The sequence below is a fragment of the Gopherus flavomarginatus genome, chromosome 4 (genome assembly GCF_025201925.1).
Source record: "Gopherus flavomarginatus isolate rGopFla2 chromosome 4, rGopFla2.mat.asm, whole genome shotgun sequence".
In the NCBI taxonomy this organism is placed as follows: domain Eukaryota; kingdom Metazoa; phylum Chordata; order Testudines; family Testudinidae; genus Gopherus; species Gopherus flavomarginatus.
In genome coordinates this window covers 11,074,420-11,088,821 of record NC_066620.1, presented here as the reverse complement: position 1 = coordinate 11,088,821, position 14,402 = coordinate 11,074,420, and the positions used below count along the sequence as shown (strand labels likewise).

General features: G+C 36.8%; 1 protein-coding gene across 1 annotated transcript; it reads left to right on the top strand.

Annotated features, from left to right (window-relative positions):
- The first annotated feature begins 3,564 nt into the window (after positions 1–3,564).
- Positions 3,565–11,865, top strand: LOC127050305 (molecular chaperone MKKS-like). Its single transcript, XM_050952138.1, has 4 exons — positions 3,565–4,634; positions 7,505–7,680; positions 8,363–8,473; positions 9,362–11,865. The coding sequence occupies exons 1-4, from the start codon at positions 3,644–3,646 to the stop codon at positions 9,800–9,802; spliced, it is 1,719 nt and encodes a 572-aa protein (XP_050808095.1). The 5' UTR covers positions 3,565–3,643; the 3' UTR covers positions 9,803–11,865.
- The last annotated feature ends 2,537 nt before the right edge of the window (positions 11,866–14,402 follow it).

The following is a 14,402-nucleotide window of genomic DNA, read 5'->3' as shown; positions in this document are numbered from 1 at the left end:
GTCTTTACATAGGTAGATGCCAGTATGGGCCTTAAAACGATCTGGAAGGACTACAAAGTTTTGATTGTAATGGGAACTAGCCTTGGGCTGATACACTGGGGGTGGTTTAACATCAAGTCCAATCCTATTTTCCAAACAAAAAGAGAGGATTATGTACCAGAACCTGGCATTGTGACATATGTGATGCAACATGAAAGTAAAAAAAAAGGAAAATAACAGTAGTGCTATATATAAAAGGTAAGTTCCCTACCTAGCCAGACTGAAATACTTAATGTAGTATGTAATTCATGTGATGTCAATTTTCTAACAATTATAATCTTGTTATAACCTTTTAGTCTTCTCTTTCTGTTTAATTTTTCTGAAAGCAAGTTAACCCTACCGTTATGTACTGAATACACCAGATAGCAGGCGTTAGAAGGCAATTCAGTACATAAATTACTCTATACCTTTTTCTTGTGTACAGCTTCCATTCTGCTGTTACACTCCAAAATCCATCAGTCTGTGTTTTCAAAACTGCAGCTAAATCCTGCTAATCTATGGAATTAGCCTATAAGTGTTCAGCTAAGTGACTTTTATTATATGGCTTCAAGTTATTTTATTATTATCTTAAAAAGGCTTTTCAAGTCCATCTAATAAACGTATGCAAGTCCAAGAGGGTTAACACTACTAACAAACATGGATCAGTGACATTGTAACTTCATAAAATAATGTGTTCTACAAGTTACAGTTGAATAGAGCTAGCCATTGGTACTTTGGAGGAAAATGATGACCAAACAAATACTCCTGTACCCCTATATAACATTGTCCTCGGGAGCCAAAAAATTCTTACGCATTATAGGTGAAACCACGTTATATCAAACTTGCTTTGATCCGCTGGAGTGCGCTGCCCTCCTTCCCCCCCCCCCCCCCCCCGCAGCGCTGCTTTACTGCGTTATATTTGAATTCGTGTTATATCGGGGTAGAGGTGTATGTTTAGAAAAACTTGTGCAGGAGACATCTAGATAACATAGTGATGTTATATGAATGCATAGGTAGATATAGATACTATTGGTTTTAAGGACTTTTGGCACATAACTAAAGCACTGCATTGTTTCTGAAAAACTTTGTAAGTCACCTTTAACTAGAAACCTAGATTTATAGCGTAAAATCATGGGTTTAATTGAAGTTAATGGTAAAACTCCTATTGACTACAATGAGACCAGGATTCCCTACTCATAGAATCAGTCCCTTCCCATTTCAGAATAGTATTTAAATTCTTACTAAGTAGGAATAAGTGAGATATACTATTAAAGAAGTAACATTATCGGTGTTGTTATCTTAGGAATAATTAAATGTTTTAAAATGAATGTATCACTTAATTTCAATTCACAGCACAGTATATTCAAAATCCTTATATTTAACATCTTGTGCAATAATTTAATTAGAAAAACAACAAGGAGTCCGGTGGCACCTTAAAGACTAATAGATTTATTTGGGCATAAGCTTTTGTGGGTAAAAAACCTCACTTCTTCAGATGCACGAAAGCTTATGCCCAAATAAACCTGTTTGTCTTTAAGATGCCACTGGACTCCTTGTTGTTTTTGTGGATACAGACTAACACGGCTACTTCCTGATACTTGACACCAATTTAATTACATAATTTTAGTCTGAATTATTTTTATTACTAGCTTGGTATTTTGTTTTCCACCAGTTTGATGTGATTTAAGGATTGAAATGTCTTGAACAAGGTTTCAGAAGTGTAAGCCACTGAGTGCTAAAATGATGGATGATTACAATAGCTCAAAGAATATTAATTTTAAATTTAAAAATAACACCTTTAAACTTTGAAGTATTTACAAGTGAGCTGGGGAAAGTGTGTAAATTTAAACATGTCAAGATGTCACAGGGCTGCAAGTTAAAGGGCCATTCTATGCCCCCCACCCCCATAAAAAGGGGAATGAGTTCCTAGACTTCTGAACACAAGAAATCATTTTGTTTTGAAGTGATTGCACGTGCTGGCAGGTTGGTATTAATGCACTAGCTTCTTATCTGTATAGATCTAAAGTAAAATGAGGTTATCAAAACCAATATAGACTCATATTTTCACATAATCTGTTATAGTTGGTAAGGGCCTGCTCTTTGAAGAATTGGGTAAAATAGCATGCAAATTACAAGTCATCACTTAAGAGGTTAACTGGCAGAAATGCCTAAGTGTTTGAGCAGTGCCTTCCCACACTATATTTAACTGTAACAGGTTTTCTCATCTTAGTTAAAAAGTAGGGCTTTCTATTAATTGAAGTTAACTCGCAATTAACTCAAAAAATTAACTGTGATTAAAAAAATTAATCACAGTTTTAATTGCACAGGTAAACAATAGAATACGAATTGAAATTTATTAAATATTTTGGATGTTTTTCTATATTTTCATATATATTGTATTCTGTGTTGTAATTGAAATCAAAGTATATTTTATAAAAGTGATAACCACAAAAAATAGTGTTTTTTAGTTCACCTCATACAAGTACTGTAGAGCAGTCTCTTTGTCATGAAAGTGCAACTTAGAAATGTAGAATTTTTTTTTATATAACTTCACTCAAAAACAAAACAATGTAAAACTTCAGAGCCTACAAGTGCACTCAGTCCTACTTCTTGTTCAGCCAGTTGCTAAGACAAACAAGTTTGTTTACATTTACAGGCGATAATGCTGCCCTCTTTGTATTTACAATGTCTCCAGAAAGTGAGCTGGCATTGCAAGGTATTTACATGCCAGATATGCTAAACATTCGTATGTCCCTTAATGCTTTGGCCACCATTGCAGAGGACATGCTTCCATGTCGATGACACTCATTAAAAAAGTATTAATTAAATTTGTGGCTGAACTCCTTGGGGGAGAATTGTGTGTCTCCTGCTCTGTTTTACCCTCATTCTGCCATATATTTCATGTTATAGCAGTCTTGGATGATGACCCAGCACATGTTGACAGCCCTATAAAAAGTACTACAGTTAAGTGTTTGTGTGTGCACGCAAACACACTGTGTTTGGGGAAGGATAAAGGTGCTAAATTAGTGGTCTTGCCTTAAATCAATGCTGATTTGCTCTGTTATTGACTATTGACATAGATACAATCTGATTTCTCAGAGACAGTTGAAATCATTATACAGTATTATTGTATACAAGGTTATGCTAATATCCTGTTACTTCTTTATTGTAGGTATAATTAACCTTGAAAGTTTGCGTCTGCAATCTTACTGCCAAAAGAAAAGATGAGAAAAACTAGCTGGATTAAAAAGAACTGGCTGCTTGTGGCAGGACTTTCATTTCTGGGTGTCCATCTTGGTACATATTTTATACAAAGAGCTGCAAAGAACTCTGCTAAATCAGCCTTGGAAATTAAGCAAAAGGATCTTGGAGAATGAAGTAATTTTCTGCAATCATCACATATTAATTTATCACTTATAGTTGTATAATTTGTTAAATATTAAACTATGAATAGCTACATGGACATAGTTGTCATTCTGTATACAAGGTTTCTCTTTTATAATGTGCTTGGTTACAAAGAGTAAAAAAATACTTCTGTAGATTAAAACATCTATAATTTATGGATTCAAGGAAAATGGAATAAACTTGAAATTTTGTTGGTCAGAATGAAAATCTTGTCTTGAAGATGTCTCGCATTGAAGCTAAAAAGCCTTCATTGTGTACTAATGACCCTCTAACTAAAGAGAGAGTTAGTTTCTCTCTGTCTGTGTTTAGTGGAATAGTACAGTCTTGCTATGGCCCTACTGGTAGACTCAAACAGCTCCACAATGGTATGGGAGGCTATGTTCGCACAACTTCACAATCTTCTGCCTTGCTTGGTGGCCTTTCTATCACCCATCCAGCATTGAAGATTCTGACAGCCTCTGTACGGAATCATATATCACGCTTCAGCGACTGTGGCTTATTTACAGCCATTCTTTGCTGCAGCTTGGTTGAACATTTTCAAAGAATAAACTTTGCGGCCTGTACTGTCACTAAAATAAGTAGACATCTTTTGAGCTTATGTACTGACTATCTCAAGTCTGAGGCCTGTGGTTGCCGAGTATCGGTGGATTTTGACAGTATTAAGACTCTTCTCTCTTTGGTACGTAGCATATTAGCAAGCAAACCTGCCTGCATGCTTAACAAAACAGAAGCCAATCACCTCAGCACATTGGTTTTAAAGGCTTTTTTGCTTACAATTCCGCATACCATTGAAACTAATATTGTTTTAGGAAAGTGTGTAATTATTCCTGTGAAAGATAAAAGAGTTATGGATTCTACTGTATTTCCTGGACTACTAATAGAAATACCAGAATTTCAATTGGCAAGAACATTTCCTATCAAAAGAGTTTCTTCAAGCACTATCAAGATGGCACTCTTCTGTATCTCTATGTCAGGAGACCTTTCCAGTATTGGAGAAGGAACTGTAATTGTCCATCATGGAATTTCTCTAGAAGTAGCAGTATTGGATCAGTTGCTTAACTTAGGAAAGCAGTTGGTTAATGACCAAGTAGGCCTTGTAGTGTGCCAGAAAGTTATCCACCCATCTTTGAAAAAATACCTGAAAGAGCACTGTGTCATCACTATAGACAGAGTTGGAGTATCTATGATGGAGCCCCTGAGTCAAATGACAGGTAACAAATGAACTTTGTACATGGCATCCATAACATTAGTCTCAAAGGAAACATAGAAATGTCACAAAGTAAAATTATAATCCATCTTTCCTCTATCTGAGATAGATGTAGCCATTGTTGTATCTTATGTATCATAAATTTGCTAAGATTAAATAGTGTGCTGTTGGAAATCCAACAAACTAGAATCTCATGATATACATCTTTATTTCAAACTCTGGCAAAGAGAGCTTGATCCTGCCTTTACATATGTGGCCATATCCTATAAGTTGTTTCATAAAAGTTATTACTGTGTGCTACACAAGCACAGTAACTGATATTTACAAGACAATTACCCACTCTGTTACCTAGAGCAGATAGAATCAAGCTCTAAACCCTGGGTTTATATAACATTAAATGATAATGGAGGATTTAATTGTTATAAACACTTGATGTTTAGCTCATATTATACTGTAAAATAGAGACCACTTAAAAAAAATTCCACTGGCAAGTAATGTCCTTATCAAGGAAATAAAAGTTGTACTGCTCATGATCCAAGATGTGCTAATCATTCCTGAACCAGTACTAATAAAGCATGGCTAGATTGTTACAATAGTTAAGTATATTTTGTGAAATACCAAGATTAGAAATGGTGAGGTTTGCTGGTGAAAAGTGAGAAGAATCTCATCTTTCTAAATATATGTATAGAAATTGCTCCTAGTCATTTGTGGTGTTGATTTCAGATCACAAAACGACATTCCAATTACTATTTTCCTTTCCTCTCCGCTTCAGATTCCAAAAGTTTAGTGTCATGTTAGCTGTGACAACAGTTATAGGTAGAAAACACTGCTGTACATTTATACAGTACTATTTGAAAATATAGGACCTAGCTTCAGATGGTAAAACCTTAAATTCAGCTCCTATAATGTCAGAGTTGTGAGTAAAATTGAGGTGTGAGTGTGTGTGTTCAAGGATGGGGAAGAAGGAACTTAAGAATTATATGATTAGGGTCTAATATGTCAGGACTTGACAACCTTAGAAAAGCTTTGAAACAATGCAGACTTTTTCAGGATTAGTTAACTTTCGAAGTACTTTAATCCTGAACCAGTGATTGGAAAAAGTTACAGACAGAACCCAAATTCTGTCTGTTTTTCTAGATACTGTAAGAGCTGTGCTCTTATTACTCATGTATCAGAGGGGTATCCATGTTAGTCTGGATCTGTAAAAGTAGCAAAGAATCCTGTGCCACCTTATAAACTAACAGATGCATCTGACGAAGTGGGTATTCACCCACGAAAGCTCATGCTCCAAAACGTCTGTTAGTCTATAAGGTGCCACAGGATTCTTTGCTGCTCTTATTACTCATTAACTTTTAAGATTTCTGGTGTTCCTTTGCTTTTATGAACCAGTAGCTGTTTTCCTGGCTAAAAATAGGACAGTCTCAGGAGATAAGACTTTAATTAATATAAAAATGGCATTGCCAAATACACTCCATTACTACAGTCAAGATTGAAAATAATATCTTCACATTTTTTGTAACCATCAAACATCTCTCCCTCTGTTTTTAGTTAATCAAATTCCAAAAATTTGCATACCAAGCATAGTGGTTATCTGGTGCTACGAAGCAGATGTTTTTGATGTTATACAAAATGATGGCTTTCCTCATCAGTTTAAACATCTGGATACTTGTAATACACTCATCTCTAGTGTCGGCATCAGTCTAGAAGCTTTCTTCACTAAGTTATAACAACTTTAGGCTAGGTCAGATTTGGGCCCAATATTTCTGTGCCACTATTCATAAAGAATTAAATAGGGATACTGTTATGAAGTAATGGTGAGGCAGAAGGCACAAAGTTACAATGGGAAAATGCCTAAAGTAAAGCTTTCATTATTTTAAGTCAAATGTCCTTTGTTTTATAAAAAAGTTTATACCTGTTTAATAGGTCCAACACATTTAAACTACTATCCCAGTTAAGTCATAGTTCATGCGCATATGTTGTAACTTGATTTCCTGTTTTATTTTAATCTCTGCTGCAGCCAGATTGTATCTTGGCAGTTCTTGAGTTTTTCGTTGAAGTTGGTTCAGCTATTTTGTTATAACTTTCCAACATACAAAACCCTCAAGAGGGCACGTCATTGGATCTTTTAAGAGAATGAAATATATGACTATCATAAAGATGAAACCTTTAATGAGGAAAAAGATTTAAAATTATTTCTAGTTGCAAAAAAAAAAGGGGGGGGGAAGTGAAGATTCAGAAAAAATTATATTCCCAGACAACTTTGATAAAGTCAAGTTAAGGCTAATCATTTTTTCTCCTTAAATACAATATTTATAAAGTTTTAATTAAAAGTTTGAAAACTAAGAAGTTCAGTGTTATAATTTTAAATCTCTTTGCTTGCCATTTTGTGCAGTAGAAATTCTATTTTTCTCCAGTCTTTTCAATCTACTTTACCAATCTGAGCAAAAGACATGTCGCCAGAGAGACTAGCAGTGTATGGCCACAGCTGATTGGAAACCAGATTTTTCAAACATTAATGGAAACCTTTTCTAGCCAGTTCTACAGCTGACACATGGATGCTGCTTACCGCACTCAGGGCTACAGTCCCATGGTAAACATTGCATACAGATGCAGACTTTTAAATTGCCTAATCTAAATAACATTCATACTTTAAAAATGAACTAGTACCAGAAGCTATATTTTCAAAGCACTGTACTGGTTTGTGTCTGCATGACTTCCATCATAGTTTGAAAATTTACATGAATATGTCTTGAAAAGCATTTGTAACTTTAAAACAAGCAAAACAACCTTTCAGTCCATGTTCTACAAAACACAGTAGACAGCTATTCTGATAAGATAATAGATGCTGTTCTTTGATTTTTCTTAATTGTACAGGTTCACAGCCCATTGCTGCCCTACATTCTGTATCTCCTACTTGTTATGGCAGTCTGAAGGACTTGCGCACTGAGAGTTTTGTTTCAAAACATTTCTTGCATCTAATTCCTAATGACACACTTGTCTGCAGCTTGATACTCTGTAACAGAAATGAAATGGCATGGGATGAGCTGAAGGTAGGCAAAGTTTTTCAAAATATCTAATAAAAATGCATACTCATCTGGAAGGAGAAGGTTGGGAGAGGATTGTGCGAGGAAAGGTTTATTAACAGTTTCAGTCACTATAACCAGAAGACTTTTCCTTGATCACCAGCCCATCTCAGAAACAACGCATTTTTTCCACACCATTTTGCACATAGTTATTTCTCCCCCTTTTTAGAGGCCACCCCTGTGGAAAGAAATGGAGGATGTTATTTCCCTTTTTCTCAGTTGTGTGAGGAAAGTTTCAGGGTCACTGCTGACCCTTCACTTGGCAACACTCACACTTGAATAATTTAGATAGTTAAAGTGTGGTTCTATGCTGACATGGGGCTCCATGTTTGTAACTGATTGAAACTTAGTAAATAATTTTGATTATGCAAAATGAGGAACAGAACCCAGCACTCTTGGCTGTGATCTGCAGTGTTAAGCAGCATGAATACCAAAAGCTTGTTTGTTCACTCTGTAAGCAGCTATGATACTGAAATCACCCAGAGCAGATCTGTGAGTAAGCAAGTGCCATCTGTACATTTACACTTCTTAGAGGAGAACCGCACTTTAAAAGTATATCCTAAAAAGTAAAATGTTTAAACCTTTTTAAAACAAGATTTTTTTTCTGCTTTAGTGATATATGCAATGACATTTTTTTCTTGCTCTTCAGCTTGCGTGTCAAACTGCAGAACATGTCTTACAACTAACAATCAAGCAACCATTGGCACTGTTAGGAGGTGGCTGCACAGAAACTCATTTGGCCTCATATATAAGACACAAGGTATGTAAGGCCTTGAGAGGATGTTTAAAGCTGCTTAATTCACTTAAGATGACAAGGAATTTACTTTATATGGGATTACGAACAGAGTTGAAACATCTCCTTTGTCCTTAGCAGATTCAGTTGACATTAAGTGTTGTATTTTATTATCCAAAGAATGACTAATATAAAATGAAATTGTATGAGATTTTAATGTGCTGATAAATATCTGCCTCAGGACTTATTGCATAAGAAATACTGCATTTGTATTCTTTAACAGGTCTTCAGATTTCCATTTACCATAGCAAAAATTCATTCACTTTATTCCTATAATATTTAATGGAAAACAGGAGAAATTATTTTGTCTTGAATGCTAATAAGGATAAGACTTTGTTGGCTTTGATTTTACTTGTGGGAAAACTTTGATATTTGAATTTTGCCATCACATTAATAATTTTTCCTCAGTTAAAAATGTTAACTTGGACTACTTGTTAAAAACAACAAGGAGTCCAGTGGCACCTTAAAAACTAAAAGATTTACTTGGGCATAAGCTTTCGTGGGTAAAAAACCCACTTCTTCAGATGCCTGGAGTGAAAATTACAAATACAAACATAAATATATATTGGCACATGAAGAGAAGGGAGTTACCTTACAAGTGGAGAACCAGTGTTGAAGACCAATTTAGTCAGGGTGGATGTAGTCCGCTCCCAATAATTGATGAGGAGGTGTCAATACCAAGAGAGGGAAAATTGCTTTTATTAAAAACAGCAAAGCTGTTATCCAGTAGTTTGATGGGAAACTATTTTGTGTGTGCTCAATAACAAATAAGATGTTTACTGGTTTGTTTTCCAGTTTGTGCAAAGTACACACATTTACAGTTGTCTAATGATTTTTATTATTTTATCTTTTTAGAGTTTTACCCTTCCTACTAGTGTTTTGAAAGCCATAGATTGTTCTCGGACACAATACCAGTTGGTTGCTGATGCCTTTTGCCGCTCCCTGGAGTGTGTAGCTTGCTGCCTGGAGCATGATGATGGTGAAGTTCTTACTGATATGGTTTATGGACATTTTTGGTCTGTTCAATCAGGTTTTCCCTCTGACTGTAACTGGTCAGATTTAGTTTTGAAGTGTGGTTGTGGGATTTACAATAACCAGCGAAATCTCAACTGGACAGTTTTACGAAGCCAATGTATCCCTTTTGCTCCACAAAGCTGCTCTAATGAGCCTTCTATAAATTCCACTGACCACCTTGTACTGGACTGTTTTACTGCAAAATGTAGTGGTCTGCAAGTGGCAGTGGAGACAGCCAATCTGATTTTGGATTTGTCATATATAGTTGAAGATCAAAATTAGTTTAGTTTTCATCTCCATTATTTTGAACTTCATATTTATTTGAAAAAGTTCCAAAGCAGCATAAATAATATACTAAGAGACTACTATGCAGGAGCAGAGTCTATAAACAGAATTTTAATGTCAAGCATAGTTGCTCATTAAGCTACTTGTCTGATTCCTACTCCACTTCAGTTGTCATAGACATTTGCAATCATATTTAACATTTTGTTAGAAAAATTAAACATTAATAGTCTAGTGTGCACTCAGACATAACCACATTTTAGTAACACATGATTGAGAATTCAGACTATAATGTATTCTATCCATTCAAACTATATATGCAAATATGTGTTACTACACACACGCACAACTACATTAAAGGAAGAGGAAGGTTGTAAAATGAAGCACTCAAAAGTTAGGAAGTGCCAGAATTAAGGTTGCCTGTGCAACCTTAATACAGTCTCTTTGTGTGTATGCAGTATGATTCAGTCTTTAATTATCTAATCACATGTACTTTTTCCACAAGACCCCTGACTCATTCAGTCCACAGAATGAGCAGTGCTGACTGAGTGAGCAGCTATTCAATATTTTGTTATATCATCATGTGACCCCATATTTTATTTACTTCATGCTATTCAAACCATGCTCTGAAGAGAGAATTATTAATTTCTTCATAAGCTTTTGTATGGCTCTGTTGTTTGTAGTATCTGAGTGCTTCATAAACATTAATTTATTCTTGTAATACTCTTGCGAGATGAGGAGCTGGTATCCCCATTTTATGGAGGGGGAGGCACAGGAAGATTAAGGGAAAAGTTTTCCAATAATTTTGGGTGTCCAATTTGAGGTGCTTAAGGCCTGATTTTTCAAAATATTTAGCATTGTGTAGCACTTCATATGTTAAAAACACAGCTTCCATTAACTTCACTTGTAGCTGAGAGTGCTCGGCACTTCTGCAAATCAGACTACAGGGTCTCAAATCAAGCTCCAAAAAATACACATTTATGACCATCTTTGAAAAGCTTGGTTTAAGTGATTTGCCCAACATCATATAGAAACTCTTGTGGCTGAGACAGGGATAGAATCCAGTGCAACTTTCAACTGCCTTGATCATAAGGCTGCCCCTTTTCTTCCCATCTCATTCACTTCATACATTTCAATTTCTGTAACAAATGTAGAAGGAATGTTGTATGGGACTCCTGCTGCATTTTCTTTGTACTGAGTAGGCTACACATTCTACTGAGAACTAACAAAAATATAGTTCTCAGTGGAGTTTATAGCCCTTACTACCCCATGTCTCCCCCACCCCACTCCTTACCCTCGCTGCTGGCCCTGAGAAGTGGGTGCTGAGATGTGCTGTTCGGCTTGTGGGGAGAGGGAGAGGAGCTCTTCTGCCACCTACACCCTATTTCTGCAAACACTGCAGAGTGCTCACTCCATTTTATATTCTCTACTTCTGTATAATCTGCAGTTGTCCTCCTCTATCACTTTCTAGCAGTGCCTCTATCCCTTTTCTAACCCCAGCTCCTGTCCTCTGTCCCTGATTTTACCTATCTGTCACCTCTTTACTCTGCCGCCACCTGTTTGACCACCCTGCTCATAGTTTGCCCCCTGCATAAAAACACCAATGGGTGTTATATAATACATAAAAGATTATACAAAAAAGCAAATATGAAAACATCACATCTGACTAACTCAGGAGTTGGTACTTTTAGACACGTGTGCTGGGATTGCATAGATGCCGGATATTTTTAGGCACAATTAGTGGCACAAAGTTTGATTGTTCTGTAATAGTCAGTGTCTATTATTTTATTTCAGTTAGATAATGAACAGAAGTTTGCCTTTGTACTTGTTACTTAGCAGAGTCATTATTACAATCCAGTGAAAAATTCTGTTACACCTATGTTGTGCAATTAGTTTGGTACAGTTATAGGAGAATGTTATGAATATGAAGTATGGACTAAACAATACTTTGCTTCTGTTTATTAAGTGTGCTATATATGATATAGAGACAGGCAGGTCACCAATGTAACAATCCATTGTATCATTTTGATTTCCTATATAAAATTTAGTACTTGGAACCCTGATTATTGTATTTATTTGTTCTACCCCATCAGTAAACTTTCAAAGTTGTTGAGGGTTTTAGCTGTGCAGTTCTTAATAATAATGGGATTCACGTGGTTAGGATTTAGTGCAGCTCTTTCAATATGTTCTTTAATTATATGCCATCTTCTCATTTATTTTCATAAATATCTTTTTGTCATCATAAACTTTTTTTGGGAGTTTCTGACTTTCAACATGACTTGTTTTCAGGACTGTTGTACTAGTTTTATTATCTGCAAAAACAGAACTCTATTCTGGAGTTTTAGATGATAAATCTTGTCCATTCAATACTTTCTAGGAAAAGCCTTGTTGGTTAAAGTAACATCCGAGTATAATCTAGGAACATGGTAATCCTGGACCAGCAAATTCCAGTTTATTTGTGCATTGAACTAATTTAAAGACTGAGGTACATATTTATCTCTATTTATATGGATGGAAGGTTAAAAGGTGCATAGAAATTAGCAGGTACACATGGAAATGGGGAGTGGCAGTTCCACATCATGGGGCAGATCCTCAGCTTGTATAAAATAGTCAGAACTCCAGAAAGCTGTGACAGTTTGCAGTACCTAAGGATCTCCGCCTCCTCCCCCATCCTCTCCCCCCCCTCAGAGTTTCTTTTAATCCTTCACGCTGAGATTAAACCCCAACTTCATGGTAATGCTGCTCCCCAGGAAATGTCAGAATATGCAGCTACAGTGAAGAGGCAACAGGAGCGTGGTTCAGAAGCTGGTCTGCCAATGGGGAGGGAAGTAGTAACAGAGCACAGTAGTTGTGTTTGGAGATCTACAAGATTAGGGAGTGATTCTCAGTGATACTGAATCTCTACCGGCCACTGCACCCACCTCTGCAGCCTCACAAACCCTCTCTCACCCAAGATGGCTGAACTAGAGAAACAAACATAATCCTGTGTGGTTTTTAATTTTTTAATTCCTCCCCCTTCTGCAGCTATTTCTGTGAAGGGTACCCTTTGTTAGGGAGGAGATCTGTACAAGAAATTAATACAGTACCATAAAATAACTTTGCTTTATTTGTGTGAAGAAATTGGCCTTTTTCTGTTTAAGGAATTCTGAAATAGCTAAAAAAAATTTACCTGTCCCTTGCAAAAGAGATTCCCTCTAGAAGCAGTATGGAGCCAAACAATCCTGCTAAACACTCTAAAAAATGTAAATTCCTAGTGTGACACTGTACCCCATGTTCTTCACAGTGATATTATTATGATATGATTATGGCATACTTCTGATGTATTTTACGCTAGATCGGTCACGTGAGATATCATTGGAAAGTTTATGATTTATTAATATAATTATCTTGTTTGTATGCATGTATCATTTTTGTATCTGAAGTTAGGAATATTGACTACGTATCTGTATCACAAATATGTTTACACCTGGGGAACACCCACTATGCAAAAGACTGTCAGTCTAGATGGCTGTCTAGGAAGGGCCCATTCAAGTTTGTGAACCATTAGGGAAAAAACAGTAGGTCTTAGAAGGAGCTTATTTCCCACCTGGGAAGATGAAGATGCTACAAATGACCTCCGAGCAATGGTTGCTATGGCACTACAGGGACATGTAACCAGCTCACCTGGTACTGCATTCCATCTTGGAATATCAGTGTTTTTCCACTGATTGGCATGGGAACCAGGCTTTGAGACAAAGGGTTCCCGCCATATGCAAAAGCTATTTAAGGCAGGGAAGTGACATCATCGTGATTCTTCACTGATTCCCTGCCCAAAAGAGACTCTTGGAAACACCTGAGGAACAAGGACTGAACTGGGGAGAAGTGCTGGACCCAGGCTAAAGGGATTTTTAACCTGTGAATCGAACACCTGGGGTTTTTAAGCTGTAAACAAGTGCAGGTGGCCCCTTAAGAATCTTTTGCAGCCTGCTTGAAAATATTAAATAAAGGATGAGAATTTGCTACTCATTTCCAGGCTCTTTAGTATATTAAGCTTAGTTTGTGTGTTTTGTTTGTTTGCTAGGTAATCTGCTTTGATCTGTTTGCTACCCCTTATAATAACTTAAAATCTATCTGTTGTAGTTAATAAACTTATTTTTGCTTTGTCTAAAACCAGTGTGGGAATCATAACTTGGGGCAGAAAGCTATTGCATATCCTTCTCCACACTGAAAGAGGGGGCAAATTTCATGAGCTTACGCTATACGGATCTCTGTGCAGTGCAAGATGGTATAATTTGGGATTTACACTCCAGAGGGGGGTGTGCACTTGAGTAGCTGGGCAGTTCCTTCACTGTAGCATCCCCATGCAGAGCTGATTACATCTGTATGTACTGCAGCTGGGTTTGTCCCTACTTATATGTGTGCTGGAGTCTCGGAGAGGGCTTGGCAGGCTGCTCACAGCAGTATAGTGTAAAGGGAGCCCAGGCTGGTGAGTCAGTATGGCTCAGTGGTACCCCCGTTCCAGGTGGCACCCCAGGGGGAGCCCATCACACCCAGAATCTATTTTTCTAGAATATCTCATGCTGACTCTACCTTCCAACTGCCTCCCAACACCGATCCCCCC